Source organism: Staurois parvus, unplaced genomic scaffold (genome assembly GCF_062004578.1).
Source record: "Staurois parvus isolate SC_StPar_1 unplaced genomic scaffold, SC_StPar_1.0 ptg000056l, whole genome shotgun sequence".
Taxonomy (NCBI): domain Eukaryota; kingdom Metazoa; phylum Chordata; class Amphibia; order Anura; family Ranidae; genus Staurois; species Staurois parvus.
In genome coordinates this window covers 4,219,684-4,241,368 of record NW_028317852.1, presented here as the reverse complement: position 1 = coordinate 4,241,368, position 21,685 = coordinate 4,219,684, and the positions used below count along the sequence as shown (strand labels likewise).

General features: G+C 41.7%; 1 protein-coding gene across 1 annotated transcript in view; it reads right to left on the bottom strand.

Moving 5' to 3' along the window:
• Positions 1-837: 837 nt before the first annotated feature.
• Positions 838-21,685, bottom strand: part of LOC149469979 (adenosine receptor A3-like) — a 55,070-nt gene continuing 34,222 nt past the window's right edge. Inside the window, exon 2 of the mRNA XM_089668353.1 lies at positions 838-2,148. Coding sequence (XP_089524479.1) covers positions 1,515-2,148 — 634 coding nt within the window. The 3' untranslated portion in view covers positions 838-1,514. The remainder of the gene's footprint in view (positions 2,149-21,685) is intronic.

The following is a 21,685-nucleotide window of genomic DNA, read 5'->3' as shown; positions in this document are numbered from 1 at the left end:
TCATTAAGGCTCCAATCAGCTAGATCTTACACCTTAGTAAATGACTGTAACTCTTTCTGGATTCCTTTGGCTTCAGCCCCATTTTCTTTGCAGGTTCTCATTTTTCCATCTGACCCCTGGTTCACATCTGTGCGGGTGGTGCCATTGCGGATCCACACAAAAATCTGTGCAGCCACACCACCCACACAGAGGAATGCGGACCCACGGGTGGGTGCCATTCATTCTAATGGCTTGCCGCCCGCACTGGAAATCGCAAGCATAGTGGGAACCGAGGTTCCCGTGCGGGCTGCGTGTTCCAAAGACGTGCAGGGTCTTCTTCCCTGCGTATCCCAGGGCACAGGAGTCCATTCAAATGAACGGGCTCTCGTGTCCACGCAAAACACGGCCCACAGGAACGTGGAGATGTGAACCTAGCCTAAGAGGGGCTCAGATTGGAAAGATATCCTCTCTTCCTGTTGAATCTTCAGTTTTTGTACCACAGGTCCAATCAAGGCAAAGAAACATCTCAGCAACGATCTAGAGAAATGGAAGGCACCAGAACTAAATTGCAAGTGTTGTTGCATAGGGTCTGAATACTTATGACAATGTGATATTTCATTTTTTGTATTTTTAATAAATTCAAAGACATTTCTAAAATTCTGTTTTAACTTTGTCATTACGGGTTACTGAGTGTCGATTAGTGAGGGGAAAAAAATGAATTTAAACAACGGTATCCAGCTTCAACATACCAAAATTGAAACGAGTGAAGGGGGTCTGAATACTTCATGAATTCACTGTAGATGTCCAAGCAATAGTAATTAAGATGGTATACTTACATACAGAGACTTACATTACATTACATAGACTTTTGTACCATAGCAAAGGATTTTGTAGGATATGTAATAAATTAATGAATAATTTAACATGGTATATGGACTCTTTTCAGTATTCCTTATTACAGTGAGCAGGGGGACTGTTGGTAGTACTGTAGATGTGTTCTAAGTACAGTTACAAAAAGCAATACATAAACATTTATCTATAAACTTCTGTAAACCGATGCAATTTTTACACCCGTATAGGTTTATTTTTCATTCCTTTATTCAATAAAATTGTGTTCTTTAGGTAAGCTAACCAACATTTGAATCATTTGATTTTTTTGCTCCTTGCTGTACAAACAAAATCCTTGCAAGATGCTGTCTGAATAAATGTATGCATATACAATATTATATTTTTGCAAGTATTAAGGAATCTTCTTTTTCTCCTAATAGCCCATCCCCCACAGTTATTAACTTTTGTACTAGAAGCCCCTGCCTCTTAGATTGTAAGCTCCAAGGAGCAGGGCCCTCCTAACCCTCTTGTATTGAACAGTATAGTTGCTGTATTGTCTCCCTTTATATTGTAAAGTGCCGAGCAAACTGTTGGCGCTATATAAATCCTGTATAATAATAATAAAACAATAGGAATGCCATCTGCCTTGAGCAATATAAACTCCATTCTTTTAAGTAGCTTATTTGTAGGTGGTTGAACCAAGTAAGTTATCCTTGTACTATCTTTTCTTGAGTGTTTTCTACACTGGAAGCCTCAATTGCTTCATCCCTACAAAAGATATGTCTGTTAATAATGTTCCTGATTGTATACTTGAATTTCCTAATTTTCAGAGTATAGATAATAGGGTTCAAAACTGAATTGAAGTGGGACAGCAGAATGCTGAGGAACAGAATAGGCTGGAAAGCACCAGATTGTACAACAGGAGGATAGAAATAGGTTACACAGTTTAGGATGGATATCGGCAACCAGCAGATTGCAAACAGGCCCATTATCAAGAATAGGAAAGTTGTTGTTTTATGTTCTTTTCCATAAGCAAATGTTTTGTCCTGGAAGCTGGAGATATTTTGTTTCATGTGCTTTTTTATAAGCTGAAAGATTCTTATATATAAACCTGTCATTGTGAATAAGGGGAAAATAACCCAACCAAAAAAGTAAAAGTAAACAAGGAAGTCAAATCTCATGACACTGGAAAACATACATTTAAAGGTACTATTTTCTTCTTCTTTAACTCTAGACCTGTTGTTCCATCCAAACATCGGCACTAGTGCCCCAGCTGCTGACAAAGTCCAGGACAAGAAAATACACACACAGGTCCTCTTTTTGGTGACCACACTTCTGTACCTATAAGAGAAATCAATTAATTATGCAGATTATTCATTTTTAGTTCACTCAATACTTTTATATAATACACACACACACACATATATATATATATATATATATATATATATATATATAGCTGCTTTGGTGTTAATGAAATTAACAGGTGCACTAGATGCACTAGAGCGGCAACAATGAGAGGACCCCCAAAACAGGAATGGTTTTACAGGTGGAGGCCACTTTTTTCCCTACTCACCTTTTCTGACTGTTTTTCACTGGTTTTGCATTTTTCTAGGGTCAGTGTCACTACTGGATGTATGAGACGATACCTGCACCCTATAGAGATTGCGCAAGCACAGGTTGCACAGGCAGGTTGGCACATCAATACGTGCCATTGTCAGAAGGTTTGCTGCGTCTCTCAGCACAGTCTCTGGAGCATGGAGGAGATTCCAGGAAACAGGCAGTTACTCTAGGAGAGCTAGACAGGGTTGTAAAAGGTCCTTAACCCATCAGCAGGACCGGTGTCTGCTCCTTTATGCAAGGAGGAGCAGGATGCCAGAGCCGTACAAAATGACCTCCAGCAGGCCACTGGTGTGAATGTCTTTGACCAAACATTCAGAAACTGAATTCATGAGGGTGGCCTGAGAGCCCAACATCCTCTAGTGGGCCCTGTGCTCACTGCCTGGCACCACAGTGCTCAATTGGCATAGGTCATTAAACACCAGAATTGGCAGGTCCACCACTGGCGCCCTGTGCTTTTCACAGATGAGAGCAGGTTCACCCTGAGCACATGTGACAAACCTGAAAGGGACTGGAGAAGCCGTGGAGAACATTATGCTGCCTGTAATAACATTCAGCATAACCTGTTTTGGTGGTGGGCCAGTGATGGTCTATGAAGGCATATCCATGGAGGGACGTACAGACCTCTAAAGGCTAGACAATGGCACCCTGACTGCCATTAGGTATTGGGATGAAATTCTCGGACCCAATGTTAGACCCTATGCTGGTGCTGGTGGGTCCTGGGTTCCTCCTGGTGCACGACAATGCCTGGCCTCATGTAGCGAGAGTATGCATGAATGAATGGCCCCCAAGCTGGCCTTAACTTAATTTCAATAGAACACCATTGGGATATCATGTTTTGGTGCGTCTGACACCACCAGGTTGCACTGTCCAGGAGCTCAGTGATGTCCTGTTCCAGATCTGGGAGGAAATACTCCAGGACACCATCCATCGTCTCATTAGGAGCATGCCCCGACATTGTCAGGCATGAATACAAGCACATGGGGGCCATGCAAACTACTGAGTACCATTCTGAGTTGCTGCAATGAAATTTCAGCAAAATGGACTAGCCTGCTGCATCATTTTTGAATTCAGTCCTCTGCAGGTTGATACTTTTCATTTCCATCAAACGATGGGACATCCTTACATTCCTAACACATTACCCAGTCCATATCAGTATAGATATGCAGCATAATATTTTCCTCATTGAGATCTGATGTGTTTTCAAAGTGTTCCTTTAATTAAAAGGCAGCAATACTGGTTTATCTAGGTTTTTAAAACCGTGAATCTTTGGTGCACTCATGATTCAAAAACAAGTTTAAACTTTTTTTTCAACCACTTATATAATTTAAACTTGATAAGCCCATTTCATATACCTTTTTTGGTCACACCCTGCTTTGTCACCCATATTGAAATCAGCAGCACTGTTAAGACCAAACTCTTCTTATAATAATATTAAAAACAAAAAAGTAAATACTTCAGGAATGCAGAACTGAGAGTAAGTGGTTTTCAACAGGACAAGACGCGACAAAAAAGTTTTGGCTACTTCTGAACTTTAAAAGGAGACCTGTCCAATAAAAAGGAACCATCAATATTGGTCATAATAGGTAGTGTGCACCAAATTTTTAAAGTGAGGCAGGTTTTTATAAAATATGATATCAAAGTACACCAAGACAAAATATATAGACTCATAGTAGTATATCTGCAATGTAAGATCTAAGGCACTGATTGAAAATTAGCTGGTTCAGCAGGGACCAACCAAATTTCTATCTGTGTGTGTCACTGCTAGAAAGAAGTTGATCTCTTGATAGACTTCTGTCAAAGGGACATGCTGGAAAAAGTTTGTCTATCAGGGGATGCAGCCAATGATTAGTTTATTCTAACAGCGGTAGATCCTGCTGATTTGCCACATTTTTGAGTGTTAGAGCATTTTTACAGCTAAACTCCTCTGGAAAATAACTAGTTCTGGGTTTTTTTTCCAGCCAAAAAACTTCCCTGACAAAAAATGTTGATTACAGTTTATGTGTGCATGGACACATAGGAGAACATGCTGGGGAGTTTACTGGCTGTAGAAAAACACGTCAAAAGCCAAAAACAGCGGCAGTCCAGTCCAGTGTGCATGAGGACTTAGGAGATTTGGAGTGAGATTTGGTGATATCACTATTGTATTGCTCATTGTTTTCTTTAAATGGGTACCTGGAGATATACTATTATTTTGCATATTATGGAATACCCATGTTTTAAAGAATATTTGTCTTCTATGTATTTATACATGTGGGGGAGAGGAAATGAGTCCATGCAATCCCCCATATGTAAAAGTACCAGCTATAATTCTCTTCACTCCTAGCAGCAGAACAAAGTGGAAAAAAGTAAGGCGAGAGAGTGCTGACTGGGAGAGGTGAAGTTAAGTGAACTTGCTGCTTTGTCTACATGGGCAAATTGCAAATTTTATGATGCACTTTCCACTTCTGTTAATAGATTGTGGGACTGGGTAATTGTTTCTATGAGAAAATGAGGTTATTCCAGGTTATGTTTGTAATTGGTTATTTTATTTTTTTCTTTTAATTTGTTTCTGTGTTATGCTTTTTCATTTTATTCCCACAACAGCATGATAGCTTTCTAATTAATTTATATTGCTATAACTACATTGTAGTTGTGATTTATGTTAATCAGTTTTGGTGCTATTTGTATACATATACATATTTGTTTTTGTCCAAGTTTGACCTTGCATTGTGTGTTTGTTATTTAAAAAGCATGCTTTCCTTTAGCAATGATATATAACTATGATTATGATTAGGGTTGGTTGAGCTGCATCAATGATGTTGTTACTTTTATTATTTTGGTATCTTCGAGAAATTATGCTTTTCTGCATTTGGAGTTTATTTGATGTGCTTGTAGGTGTATGTACACTTTAGGTTGAGATCTTATCATTTACAATAGGATGTGTAATCCTCTATGTGGAGAATTGTGGTAAGATGAGAAATGAGTCATGAAGTTTCAAAATAGACGTGTTCGCTTACATAGTCTATGTCAGTTCTGTATTAGCCATAAAACTAAAATAAAAGGCTAAACAAAAATTGTCTACATTCAAGAACCATGTGGATTCTTATTTGAATCATGGCTACCTTTGTGTATTTCTTCTAGACCTGTGTTTTTTGGGAATGAAACAACTCAAGCACTTTGCCTCTTTGCAGTAGTTTTCTGTAATAAAGACTGGTCCCTGCTGCTTTCTCTTTTTGAGCAGGTGACTGATGATCTATCCTCTTCTTGTAGGTCTAATGCTAGGGTTGCAACCTCATCAATTTAAAACCAAACACATTATTTACATAGGTTCTTTGGCTGATTAAGGTGGTAATTAAAGTCACTTAGTCACTTATCTTCATTAAATTACCCTCAGAACCTGTATAATTAATATGTGTTTGGGTTTAAAGGGATGAGGTGGAAACCCTATCTCATGCGCAGAAGCACCGAGACCCGCAATCCGTGAATAGGCAGTGTGTTTATGCAGTTTGAGCTATGAGGTACTGCGTACAGGCAGCCTATTCAAGTCTATGGGGACAAAGAGGTTGCATGGACACAGTTGCTCTTCGCAATTTGACAGCCATGTGGGTACAGGTGAGCAGGTCCTAATATTAAGTCGCCAATTCAATGCCTTTTAGTAATTTCTTTCTTTAATAATATGTAAAATGCAGACCTGGCACACGTGCAGATCAAAATTTCTAATTTGACTCTGTGATTCACTTATTTAGAACAAGCCTGCAAAATTAGAAAATCAAAGTATTGAAGCCAGAGATGGGCCCTGTATTCCTCTCAGTACAGGTTTCCTTTAGGCCTGGTTCACACCAATGCATTTTCACTGCTTTTTGCAGAAACTCACTACAGTTCATTTAACATGGTTTCCTATGGGACACGTTCACATCTAAGCATTTTCAGCCGCTGTGTTTTTGAATAGGGTCAGGGACACTTTTTCTCACAGCAGATTGCAACCTGCATAGGTGTGAACCAGGCCTAAATGAAACCTGAGAATCAAATATTCTTTAGTACACATATCAGCACTTAAAGCCCACATGGAGGAAAAATATATTTTAAATATATTTCAAAAATATTATTCCCAAATACATTGACATATATTTGAAATACTCCAATTTTGGCCGTATTCAATATATATATATATATATAAAAATAAATAAATAAATAAATAAATAAATATATATATATATATATATATATATATATATATACACACACACACTGTATGTTGAAATGCATTTTTTATATATTACAAAATATATGAAAAATATTTTTACAAATATATATTTTTTAAATCTATTCTTTGGATTTTTTTAACATATAAAAAAGTCATTTTAACATATTTTTACATATATTTGTAAATGCATTCCAAAAATGTAGATTAAATGTATTTTTAAAGACATACAGTATATATGAAAATTGAGAAATAGTGCCCCATCATTAGTGTCAGTGGGAAGAATCGTGCCCCATCATTGGTGTCAGTGGGAGGAATCGTGCCCCGTCATTGGTGTCAGTGGGAAGAATCGTGCCCCATCATTGGTGTCAGTGGGAGGAATAGTGCTCCATCATTGGTGTCAGTGGGGGGAGGAATAGTGCCCCATCATTGGTGTCAGTGGGGGGAGGAATAGTGCCCCATCATTGGTGTGAGTGGGAGGAATAGTGTCCCATCATTCGTGTCAGTGAGAGAAATAGTGTCCCATCATTGGTGTCAGTGGGAGGAATCGTGCCCCGTCATTGGTGTCAGTGGGAAGAATCATGCCCCGTCATTGGTGTCAGTGGGAAGAAACGTGCCCCATCATTGGTGTCAGTGGGAGGAATAGTGCCCCATCATTGGTGTCAGTGGGGGGAGGAATAGTGCCCCATCATTGGTGTCAGTGGGGGGAGGAATAGTGCCCCATCATTGGTGTCAGTGGGGGGAGGAATAGTGCCCCATCATTGGTGTCAGTGGGGGGAGGAATAGTGCCCCATCATTGGTGTGAGTGGGAGAAATAGTGTCCCATCATTGGTGTCAGTGGGAGAAATAGTGTCCCATCATTGGTGTCAGTGGGAGGAATAGTGTCCCATCATTGAAATGAAATAGAAATCTTGTGAGCCAGCAATTAATTATAAGATAGGTTCGTCAGCACCAAACACATACTCATCCAATGTTCATAAAAATTCAACAAATATCACAATGGTGCTGCTCTCCTAATTGTTATTAATTAAATATCATAAAAATTGTTTTAAATTAAATCCATATAATAGTGTAAACACAATATACCGTATTTGCCGGCGTATAAGACGACTGGGCGTATAAGACGACCCCCCTACTTTTCCTGCTAAAATGTAGTGTTTGGGCTATACTCGCCGTATAAGACTACCCCTCTTCCAATGCACACCAGTGGGAGGAATAGTGCCCCATCATTGATGTCAGTGGGAGGAATAGTGCCCCATCATTGGTATTAGTGGCAGGAATAGTGCCCCATCATTGGCATTAGTGGCAGGAATAGTGCCCTATCATTAGTATCAGTGGAGGAATAGTGCTCCATCATTGGTGTCAGTGGGAGGAATAGTGCCCCATCATTGGTATCAGTGGCAGGAATAGTGCCCCATCATTGGTATCAGTGGGAGGAATAGTGCCCCATCATTGGTATCAGTGGCAGGAATAGTGCCCCAACATTGGTATCAGTGGGAGGAATAGTGCCCCATCATTGGTATCAGTGGGGGGAATAGGTGCCCCATCATTGGTATCAGTGGCAGGAATGGTGCCCCATCATTGGTATCAGTGGCAGGAATAGTGCCCCATCATTGGTGTCAGTGGGAGGAATAGTGCCCCATCATTGATGTCAGTGGGAGGAATGGTGTCCCATCATTGGTGTCAGTGAGGGGTGGAATAGTGCCCCATCATTGGTGTCAGTGGGGGGTGGAATAGTGCCCCATCGTTGGTGTCAGTGGGGGGGGGAATAGTGCCCCATCGTTGGTATCAGTAAGAGGAATAGTGCCCCATCGTTGGTGTCAGTGGGAGGAATAGTGCCCCATCGTTGGTATCAGTGGGAGGAATAGTGCCCCATCATTGGTATCAGTGACACCAATGATGGGGCACTATTCCTCCCACTGAGACTTGCTGACCCTGTTCTCGTATGGTGCTGCTGCAGCCAGCATATGTGGTTGCAGCAGCACCTCTACACAGAACACTTACCTGCTGCTCCGGCACTCAATTTTCGATTGGCCGCCTGTGTGCCTTTCCTGAGCTACAGTTCTGGCGGCCAATCACCGGTGAGGAGGCGGAGCCGAGCAGCCGCACGAACATCCAGTGGCCGAACTGAAGGAGACGCCGCGCTTCCTGGACCGGATCGTCGTGGGACTGGATCCAGGTAAGAGACATCAGCCCCTGCAAACCCCTGTACTTAATGCCGCAGCCCCCCTAACATGTGTACCGGCGTATAAGACGACCCCCGACTTTTGAGAAGATTTTCAAGGGTCAAAAAGTCGTCTTATACGCCGGCAAATACGGTATATATAAAAAATTAAGTGCACCCATAAAGTGATAATACACTGAAAATATCAGTCAATATTCAATATGCACAAAAAATATAAACATGATTGATGACAAATGAGTGATAAATAAATCAGTCTCTGGTGATACTCGTAGAAAATCCCAGGTGATGTGAACTCCTATTCCCAGTGACTTGAATAATGATTGCGAGAGGTGCACTTGTATCATCTGCTGGCAATTGTTTTTAACAAAGCGTTAATATTGTTTTTACATGTGAGTGCAATGGGCGCATATTAAAGGTAGTTATTTTTAAAAGGATAAGACACTATGTCTTTATTTCTTCTCATACTGAGGGATATACCAAGGAGGAGTGCTCCAGTGTATTAAGAGAGTGAGAGATCTTTGTGGGGATAGTGGCAGGAGAGGAGAGCCACGATTGAAGGAGTAACCACCATTACTGCTACGCTTTGAAGGAGTAACCAACATTACTGCTACGCTGTTAAGGAGTAACCACCATTACTGCTACGGTGCAACTCAAGGATATAGTCCCATTTGGGGAACACAAGCGTTTTTAGCCTATTCATAGGCTTTGTATGAGGTGAGCGCATAATAAGATCATTATTCAAGTCACTGGGAATTGGACTGAGCACTTGTATCATCTGCTGGCAATTGTTTTTAACAAAGCACTTAATATTGTCTTTACATGTGAGTGTAATGGGCGCATATTAAAGGTAGTTATTTTTTAAAAGAATAAGACACTATGTCTTTATTTCTTCTCACACTGAGGGATATACCAAGGAGGAGTGCTCCAGTGTATTAAGAGAGTGAGAGATCTTTGTGGGGATAGTGGCAGGAGAGGAGAGCCACAATTGAAGGAGTAACCACCATTACTGCTACAGTGCAATTCAAGGATATAGTCCCATTTGGGGAACACAAGCGTTTTTAGCCTATTTATAGGCTTTATATGAGGTGAGCGCATAATAAGATCATTATTCAAGTCACTGGGAATTGGAGTTTACATCACCTGGGATTTTTTACGAGTATCACCAGAGACTGATTTATTTATCACTCATTTATCATCAATCATGTTTATATTTTTTGTGCACATTGAATATTGACTGAAATTTTCAGTGTATTATCACTTTATGGGTGCACTTCATTTTTTATATATATGTTGTGTTTACACTATTATATGGATTTAATTTAAAACATTTTTTATGATATTTAATAACAATTAGGAGCGCGGCACCATTGTGATAAGTGTCCCATCATTGGTGTCAGTTGATAGAAATAGTGTCCCATCATTGGTGTCAGTGGGAGAAATAGTGTCCCATCATTGGTGTCAGTGGGGGGAGGAATAGTGCCCCATCATTGGTGTCAGTGGGGGGAGGAATAGTGCCCCATCATTGGTGTCAGTGGGGGGAGGAATAGTGCCCCATCATTGGTGTCAGTGGGAGAAATAGTGCCCCGTCATTGGTGTCAGTAGGGGGGTAGTGCCCCGTCATTGTTGTCAGTGGGGGGGATAGTACCCCATCATTGGTGTCGGGGGGAAGGAATAGTGTTCCATCGTTGGTGTCAGTCGGGGGAGGAATAGTGCCCCATCGTTGGTGTCAGTGGGGGGAGGAATAGTGCCCCATTGTTGGTGTCAGTGGGAGGAATAATGCCCCATCATTCGTATCAGTGACATCAATGATGGGACACTATTCCTCCTACTGACACCAATGACACTTAACTTGCTGACCCCTGCTCCAGCCTAGGTGCTGGTGCAGCCAGTTCGGCACACTTACCGGGTGGTCAGCTGTCCTCCTTCATTCACTCCGACCGCTCCCTCACTCGATGTTCGTGGGGCCGCTCAGCTGAGCTTTCCTGAGCTACAGCTCTGGCGCCCAATCACCAGTGAGGAGGTGGAGCCGAGCGGCAGCGCGAACATCGAGTGAGGGAGCGGCCAGAGTGAATGAAGGAGCAGCAGCGCTTCCTGGACTGGATCGTCGTGGGACTGGGACACGGAGCCAGGTAAGACACAGCAGCCCCCTGCCTGCTCCTGTACTTAGTGTTCCTTCTGTTGGAAGGGGGGGGCGGCACTGTGCCGCCCCCCTAAAAAGTGCCTCCCTAGGCAAACGCCTTGTTTGCCTCGTGGCAATTATGCCCCTGCTCCCACATCCATCTCACCCCAGGATCTCAACACTGCATGTGCATGCTTTCCCCCTTCACCAGTTTACCACCATGCTTCCCCCTACTGTGTCCTGCTCCCCAAATGCATGTGTGCACACTTCTCTCCACTCCCACCCCATGCCTGCACAGAGCAGGCGTCCTCCATGTTGCGTCCCCCAACATGGCACTTGTATGTCCTCACCCACCCCTCCCCTCACCACTGTGCCATTATCTTTCTTCTCACCAGTGCCCCTGTGCATACTTCTCCCCACTTTCACTAACATAATTACACCACCGCTTCCATCAACTTGCAATCTCTCACCCCATACCTGCAAAAAGGACCCCCTTCCTTCTCAACACTGCACTTGCAATCCCTTACTTCCCCCTTCTTACTTACTTGACTGGACCCCTTTCAGCACTGTGCCTGTACCCCCCTCTCACAAACAAAATGCACACCTACCACTGCTGTCATTCCATGCCTTTATGCATCACACCTTTAGGAAAGGCTCCCTTCCCTGCCTCACCACTGAGCTTGCAAAGATATTGGTTTCAGATATCTTTAAACATCCATTTTTTGACAAGTGCCATTGGACAAACTTATCTGAAATGAAAAGGGCATTTTCCTCCTCATATTGTGCTGAGCGGGAGTATTCTCTAACCCAATCCTGACAACCATTAGTTCAGCGCCATATTGGCTTTTTCCTTTGGAACAGATATAGGTTTTGTGTTTGTATTAGTGTTTGTAGACAGTTTTGGGGCTCTGGAGTCATTCTGTACCACAACCTTTTCCTATGTTAAAACATGTCAGGTTTGCATGTCAATTCTGTCTATAAATCAAGTTCACCTCCATATTTGTTGATAGCAAATATTTATACTGTATTTATATTTTATGTAAAAGTGTCATTGTGCACATCCATTGGCAATAACAACTGTATATACAGTGTATTTATCTGTCTTCTTTTTAATATATGAGGTAATTGCTTTTTTAGATATAAATATAGATTAACATTAAATTTATATTTTTTTAATTTAATCAGTGAGTGCAAGCTTTGTGTGCATTAAGTTCAGTATTTTTTTTCCTTATTTTAGGCAATGAGTGCAATGTGCAATAATTACAGTATGTTTTGTAAATCCTGGAAAACTATTAAAGAAACATTAAAGGCTTGAAAATTTGTCATTATCTTGAAAATGTAATTCAAAAAAGAAAAATGTATGACATCTTACCTGTTTGGTACCTTAATTCTCATGTATCTGTCAAGAGCTATGGCCAATAGAGATAAAATAGATGCATTTGTCATTATGATGATCACACAACAAATAAACAGGCAGGCATGAAAGTACATTTGTATCTCCAAGGTCAGGATTATGGCCAGAGGTATAGCTAAAGCTCCAACTGCCAAGTCAGCTACTGCCAGAGAGACAATGAAGTAAAAAGTTGTATCCTGCAGAGCTGGATTCATTTTCACTGCCCAGATCACTAAAACGTTCCCCATGATAGCAAATATTCCAATGACTGCTTCAGCTGCCATGTATGCAATGATGAGGCTATCTGTCACTGATGTTTGGTTAGTCATAATTAGGTGGCTCTATTCTAGCTACCTCTTTGAAGAATATAAATTTGGAGTAAGGTCGGGTATACTTATACTGTGCTTGTTCTTCAATAACTCCCACTTTCTATTTAAAGATCTGCCCAACCAAGGAAACCAATACTTCCTTTATACTATGTGCACGGCTTTAAAACAGTTTCATTTTTTTTTTTACTTCTTTTGACAGGTACTAAGAAAAGGATGAGTACCAAAACTTTCCATTGGAGAGATAGGCAACCTAAAGAACACAAGGATGCATGCAGGCATGGACTGGACATTCGGTGGACCAGAGCATCCTCTGGTGGGCCCCTGCTTCTTAAAAATACAGGGTCCCTGCCATAAGCTGTGATTGACAACTCACTAAACTGTCAATTACAAAGCATGGCATGTCCCTATATGACATTGGCCCTTCCACCTTCATGGCTTTAAATAGAGACCAACCTGATGCTACTGGTGTTCAGATGCAAGCTTTCCTCCTAATACCAGTGTAGGCCAACCTGGGGATTTTAGCCTAGTTAGATGAATAACCGCATCCACCTACCCTCTTCCTCCTGCGAGTGGAACTGCTAGTTGCAGCAAGTATGACCATAAAGCCCTTATGCTTCATGGTGCAGAAATTGGGATGATCTGAGGTCCAAAGGTGCAGGAATTGGGGCTGATTAGAGGTCTAAAAATGCAGTAATTTCAGTGTGTCAGAGGTCTAAGGGTGCAGAAATTGTGGTGGCCTTTAGGTCTACACATTGCTCACTGACATGCTGGCTGTCTATGGCATGTCAAATATATATTTTAAAACATAATAAAACAATTGTTTATTATCAGTCTGTAATGGGTTGTTCTCTTTCCTGCCTTTCCATCTGTTTTTTACCTTTGTGTTTTTTCTGCTTTCTTCTTCTTCCAACTGTCAGGGAATGTCTGAACAATTAATTTAGTCAGCTAAATCAAATGAACCACAGTGCCTCCTATACAAAAATAATGTATAAAAAGAATTTAATGGACTTAATTATTATGAGTTATTTTGCCAAGCAGAAATCTTAAAAAAAACATCGATGTAAGTATAGACTGAGGATATCAAAAATGAATGTATATTTATTTACAATAAATCAAACACTCTAAATAATAGTCAGATTGGGATATGCATAGACACTAAGATATTTGCCTAACAGTTCTAATATTGCCTGTAACAGCAGAGAATATACAGTGAATTAAATGTAATAATTAATTTCCCCTCATAGACGACATAACCAATGATAACTTCATAACAGATAATAATATGCGTTTAACAGAATTCGACTGTTATTCTCCTGCAAAAAGAATAAGAGTCAAAATATGTAAGAGTGGACACCAATATGACCCAATTAAAGAACAATAATACAAAAATAAATAAATACAAAAATGACCTGACTCTAATGTTTATGCTATCATGGGAGAAAGACTGTTATAGCAAGGATCATTGTAATTGGCCTATTAATTTAAGCAAACACAAAATCAGCAAGAAAATAATATATTACATTTACCCTCCAAGTATACCAGGTAGGCTTTTAGGTGACTGATGACCAGACTCAAAGATGGCTGCCGATTAATGGGAGGAGTTTGTCTCCCCTAAAATGGCATCAAGCTTATGCTGGACCTGTGTGTCCTAGTTTCAGTGAAGTGTCAGATGATAGCATGTGTTCTGAAATTGAAATCTCCCAGATGATGCGATCTAAAGATGATGAATGTGTGTCCGTTTTTCTCCTGCCTACCTGACTTGCTATCTTATTGAGTGGCAGAAAATACACTCCTAAAACTATGATCACTATGATGAAACCTGGACCAGAAGATGTAACCTTCTCTATGGTTGGTGGGTCAGGTTAATGTTCAATTATGTATTTACCTAGGCAATATCTCCCTGGGCCAAGGGTAGCACTCTAGGACCAGAAATTTGCATTATTTAACCTACTAGCTGATTATGGCAACACTGTAACCCACACATATATAAAATAATGTTTCCGAACAAACATTACTAAAGTAAGCCTAATGTGATAGTTTATCCTAATCTCATCTTTTTGTATAGTAATATATAAACAGTGCATCCAGAAAATATTCACAGCACTTAACTTTTGCCACATGTTGTTACAGCCTTATTCCAAAATGGATTAAATTAATTTTTTTCTTCAACATTCTACAAACAATACCCCATAATGACAATGCGAAAGAAGTTCCTTTTTAAATCTTTGCAATTTATTAAAAATAAAAAACGAAAAAAAAACACATGTACATAAGTATTCACATCCTTTGCTCAATACTTTGTTGAAGCACCTTTAGCACCAATTACAGCCTCAAGTCATTTTGGGTATGATTCTACAAGCTTGGCACACCTATTTTTTCTTTGCAGTACCACTCAAGCTCCATCAGGTTGGATGGGGAGTGTCGGTGCACTTTTCAGATCTCTCCAGAGATGTTCAATCGGGTTCAAGTCTGGGCTCTGGCTGGGCCACTCCAGAACATTCACAGAGTTGGCCCATAGCCACTCCTTTGTTATGTGGGCTGTGTACTTAGGGTCGTGTCCTGTTGAAAGATGAACAGTCGCCCCAGTCTAAGGTCCAGAGTTCTCTGGAACAGGCTTTCATCAAGGATGTCTCTGTACATTGCTGCATTCATCTCTCCTTTGATCCTGACTAGTCTCCCAGTTCCTGCCGCTGAAAAACATCCCCACAGCATGATGCTGCCACCACCATGCTTCACTGTAAAGATGGTATTGGCCAGGTGGTGAGTGTTGCCTGGTTTCCTCCAGACATGACGCTTGGAATTCAGGCCAAATAGTTCAATCTTTGTTTCATCTGACCAGAGAGTTTTCTTTTTCATGGCCTGAGAGTCCCTCAGGTGCCTTTTGGCAAACTCCAGGACATTGCCATTTGCCTTTTACTGAGGAGTGGCTTCCGTCTGGCCACTCTACCATACAGCCCTGATTGGTGGAGTGCTGCAGAGATAGTTGTTCTTCTGGAAGGTTCTCCTCTCTCCACAAAGGAACGCTGAAGCCCTTTCAGAGTGACCAACGGGCGCTTGGTTACCTCCCTGGCTAAGACCCTTCTCCCTTGATCGCGCATTGTGGCCGGGCGGCCCACTCTAGGAAGATTCCTGGTGGTTCCAAACTTCTTCCATTTATGGATGATGGAGGCCACTGTGCTCATTTGGACCTTCAATGCTGCAGACATTTTTCTGTACCCTTCCCCAGATCTGTGCCTTGATACAATCCTTTCTCAGAGGTCTATGGACAATTCCTTGGACTTCATGGCTTGGTTTGTGCTCTGACATGCACTGTTAACTGTGGGACCTTATATAGACAGGTGTATGCCTTTCCTAATCATGTCCTACTGAATTTCCCACAGGTGAACTCTAATCAAGTTGTGGAAACATCTCAAGGATGATCAGTGGGAACAGGATGCACCAGAGCTCAACTTTGAGTGTCATGCCAAAGGCTGTGAATGTCAAGCCTATGATAGTGAGCTCTATTGGTCCACAGCTTGGGGTTCCCGAGGGCGTGGAGTCTAAGCCCCAACCTGCTTGTTCACCAGGGCCCCTGATGGTGGGGGTGGACCAGGTCACAGCCCCCAGGTACACCCAGCTGAGGTGGAGGAGACCGCTAGCGGGAGCAGGGTACAACGGGAGAAGACACAAGGAATCCAATGGGCAAGCCGAGATCAGGACAGGCAGAAAACAAGCAGGGTCAGGAACAAAGCCGGGGTCGGTACACAGACAACACAGAATTCACAGAGGAAACACACGGGAGCTCCAACAACACGAAGTTGCTCAGGCAAGGTGGGACAGGCTGAGTATGTCTTAAATAGACAAGCCAGCTAGGAGGCGGCCCAGGAAGTGATGAAAGGGAAGGACATAAAACCCAGGGAATAGCAGACGACGCCCACAAGTTAGCACAGACAAACACACATGTGAATGAATCAAGAGCACCAAGGAGGTAAGAGTATACACACAAGAGGTTGCAAGCTAACTTGTGACAGTGAATACTTATGTACAAAGTATTGAGACACCCCTCCAAATCATTGCATTCAGGTGTTTCAATCACCTCCATGGCCACAGATGTATTAAATCAAGCATCTAGGCATGCAGACTGCTTCTTTAAACATTTTTGAAATAATGGGTTGCTCTCAGGAGCTCCGTAAATTCAAGCCTGGTACCGTGATAGGTTGCCACCTGTGCAAGAAGTCCATCCATGAAATTTCCTTGCTACTAAATATTCCACGGTCAACTGTTAGTGATATTATAACAAAGTGAAAGCAACTGGGAACAGCAACACACCCAAGAAATGGTAGGCCACGTAAAATGACAAATCGGGGTCAGCGCATGTTCAGGCGCACAGTGCACAGCAGTCGCTGACTGTCTGCAGAGTCAATAGTTAAAGGTCTCCACACTTCATGTGGCCTTCAGATTAGCACAATAGTGTGTACAGAGCTTGATGGAATGGGTTTCCATGGCTGAGCATCTGCATCCAAGCCTTACATCACCAAGTGCAATGCAAAGCGTCGGATGCAGTGGTGTAAAGCACGCCGCCACTGGACTCTAGAGCAGTAGAGACGTGTTTTCTGGAGTGACGAATCACGCTTCTCTCTCTGGCAATCCGATGGACATGTGTGGGTTTGGCAGTTACCAGAAGAACGGTACTTGCCTGACTGCATTGCACCAAGTGTAAAATTTGGCGGAGGGGGGATTATGATGTGGGGTTGTTTTTCAGGGGCTGGGCTTGGCCCCTTAGTTCCAGTAAAGGGAACTCATAAGGCATCAGCATACCAAGACATTTTGGACAATTTCATGTTCCCAACTTTGTGGGAACAGTTGCGGAAGGCCCCTTCCTGTTCCAAGAGGACTGTGCACCAGTGCACAAAGCAAGGTCCATAAACACATAGATGAGCTAGTTTGGGGTGGAAGAACTTGACTGGCCTGCACATCAAGTCCTGACATCAACCTGATAGAACACCTTTGGGATGAATTAGAGCGGAGAACACAAGCCAGGCCTTCTCGTCTGACATCAGTGCCTGACCTCACAAATGCGCTTCTGGAAGAATGGTCAAACATTCCCATAGACACACTCCTAAACCTTGTGGACAGCCTTTCCAGAAGAGTTGAAGCTGTTATAGATGCAAAGGGTGGGCCAACTCAATATTGAACCCTACAGACTAAAACTGGGATACCATTAAAGTTCATGGACGTTTAAAGGCAGGCATTCCATCACAGCATCCCTTACCTAGGAATTAAACTCACCACCATGACAGATCAACTATAAACTTCAAACCACAAATTATTACTCAAATCCATCCCACGAGAACTTAACAATCTTCGCGCGTCAACACTGTCAAAACTGGGAAGAGTAGCAACCCTGAAAATGTACATACTACCCAAAATCCTTTATATATTCCGCACACTCCCCATTCCCATCCTCAATACCTTCTTCTCCAAATTACAAGCGGTACTTGCCAAATTCCTCTGGAATTAAAAAAAACCCAGATGTACTACAAATCTCCTAATACGCCCAACATCCAGAGGAGGAGCAGGTCTCCCACATTTAAAATCATACTATAACGCCACACTTCTAGACCAACTTTATTTTTGGTGGCACCCAACTAATGAAAAATCATGGTCTACCATAGAAACACTCTCACATCTCCCACTTACACCATGTAACATACTGTTCTTGCCACAAACACCTCAGTCCAAAATTCTACCCAAACATCCATGCATTCAAGCCTCCCTACAAGCCTGGTATGATCTCCTAACCTCTAACTCGACAGATACCAAACTTATACCTACCCCAATCACCACACTACACTTCATTATCCCTTCTTCAAACCTGCTACAGTGGCAAAACCGAGGCATATCTCTTATACAAGACCTCTACAAATAATAAATTAGACTCCTTCTCGACTCTTCAGGAAAAATGTAACCTCCCAGACAATGAGAATTTCACCTACCTGAGAATAGCTCACTCCCTACAAAAGATAAACGTTCCACATCTTTTGAAAATTCCTACCACTGCGCATCAATTCCTTAACAAAATACAATACCCAGGAAAAGGGATTTCGACTTTCTACACATTCATAACCAGCTCACAATTTACCCTACAAACTACCTCTCTATCCAACTGGGAGAAACTTCTCCCGCAACCAATACTACCGCACACATGGGAAAAAACCTTCAACATCACCCACAAAGTGTCTAGATGTAGCTCCCATTGGGAATCATACATGAAAATTTTACACCAATGGTATTTAACACCCGTTAAACTCTCTTTATATTACCCTCAACACTCATCCGCTTGCTGGAGACAATGCGGAGAAACAGGATCAACTCTACATATACCTTGGACATGCAAATCTCTCACATCTTATTGGAACAGCGCTTTCCAATTGATCTCAACAATCACTGAAACCCCAGTAACACCAAACTCTGCTCTTGCACTCCTCCACATTGGAATTGACAAATTCCCTAAAGACTCTCGCACCATCATTATCCACGCATTAGCAGCTACCAAGACCAACCTTACTAAACTATGGAAATCTTCCAAAAATCCCTCTCTTCCCTTATAACAGATCTTAACTTCCAATGTGATATGGAAAGAAGATCAGTCCTCAACAATTCCTCTTACCACAAGTTCAAATACCAATGGTCTCCATAGATACAGAACCCAAACTGTTCCATAAAATGCTGATAATTTAAATATATAACACTTAGACCCTATGCCCTAGACTGGTGCTTTTGTCACCCCCCCCCTCCTTTGTCCCCCCCCCTCCCCACCTTCCCCTCCCATCCCTGTTTCTTACCCTCTTTATACATTTTCACCCATATATGGTTCACACCAAACCGAGCATACCTCCCAGGTCAATCCGACTCACGTTTATACTGTCCCCAGCCAAATGGTGGGGAATTTATTTTATTCAAAATGTATTGCTGTACTTAACTGTAAACCATATTAACGTACCTTGTTTTGTACTAAAAATCTTTCAATAAAAAATATTGAACTAAAGGCAGGCATTCCAATACTTTTGGCAATATAGTGTGTATGTATATACTGTATATATAATGTTATAGTGATAACTAGCATAAAGGGTAGAGCTTTTACAGCACACAGCCACTCGCTTTCTTCTTTTTTTTATGGGCCTTTTTAACCCAATTTTATTTAAAGGAAAGTTCCATACCATATGTTTCCCATGCAGGGGTATCCACCATCAAAACAAATATTCAACCTCCTGGCTCTCAGGTATACAGCCCCTTGCTCTCCTAGGTGGAGCCCTTCTGACTCCTGGGCAATGACCTCCTGTCTGCCGGGGTGAAGCCCAGAAGCATGGTTAGGCCTCTACAAAAATGCCTGCACACACCTGTGCAATCAGTGTGCTGGCTGTTCACAAAACATTGACCCAGGATTGGAGATTTTATCCCTCCCAAATCACTTAGAATTCTCCAGGCCCCAGATCCCAAAACGGCTTTACAAACCAAAGAGGAAACTGACAAACCAGTTTCCTCTGCATTAAGAAAACTGCCTGGAGCCCCTCAACCTGTATAGTTGAGAATACTGGGTTATAACCTTGCTTTAGACTGTGGCAGGATACCGCACTGCCACAATATAAATATATATATATATACAGTTGTGTTCAAAATAATAGCAGTGTGTTGAAAAAAGTGAATAAACCTCAAAATCCTTCTAATAGCTTTTATTTCCATACACACAAATGCATTGGGAACACTACACATTCTATTCCAAATCAAAACATGAAGAAAAATATATCAAATTTGTGTTGTTCCTCTAAAAAAAATGGAAGAAAAGTGAATATTAGACTGTTCAAAAAAATAGCAGTGTTTGTATTCTTCTTTACAAACTCAAACATTCTCAAACAAACTATACAAACTGAAAAATGTTTGAAGATTTTGCTTTCCTTTGAATCACTTAATGAATATTTAGTTGTATAAGCACTGTTTCTGAGAACTGCTGTACATCTGTGTTGCATGGAGTCAACCAACTTCTGCCACCTGTGAACAGGTATTCCAGCCCAGGATGATTGGACTACATTCCACAGTTCTTCTCTATTTCTTGGTTTTTCCTCAGAAACTGCATTTTTGATGTCACCCCACTAGTTTTCTATTGGATTAAGATCCGGGGATTGGGCTGGCCACTCCATAACGTCAATCTTGTTGGTCTGGAATCAAGATGTTGCACGTTTACTGGTGTGTTTGGGGTCGTTGTCTTGTTGGAACACCCATTTCAAGGGCATTTCCTCTTCAGCATAAGGCAGCATGACCTCTTCAAGTATTCTGATGTATTCAAACTGATCCATGATTCCTGGTATGCGATATATAGGCCCAACACCGTAGTATGAGAAACATCCCCCATATCATGATGCTTGCGCAACCATGCTTCACTGTCTTCACAGTGTGGCTTGAATTCAGTGTTTGGGGGTCGTCTGACAAACTGTCTCCGGCCACTAGGCCCAAAAAGAACAATCTTACTTTCATCAGTCCACAAAATGTTGCGCCATTTCTCTTTAGGCCAGTCAATGTGCTCTTTGGCAAATTGTAACCTCTTCAGCACGTCTTTTTTTCAACAGTGGGACTTTGCGGGGGCTTCTTGCAGATAGCTTGGCTTCACATAGGCAACTTCTAATTGTAACAGAACTCACAGGTAACTTTAGACCTTCTTTGATCTTTCTGGAGCTGATTGTTGGCTGAGTCCGTGCCATTTTGGCTATTCTATCCATTCGAATGGTAGTTTTTCAATTTCTGCCACGTCTTTCAGGTTTTGGTTGCCATTTTAAAGCATTTGCGATCATTTTAGCTGAGCAGCCTATCATTTTCTGCACTTCTTTATATGTTTTCCGCTCTCCAATCACTTTTTAATCAACGTACGCTGTTCTTCTGAACAATGTCTGGAACAACCCATTTTCCTCAAAATTTCAGAGAGAAATGCACTGTAACCAGCATGTACAACATTTGCTGCCTTCCTTCCTTAAATAAGGGCAATAATTGCCACCTGTTTTTCAAAGCATGAATGAAC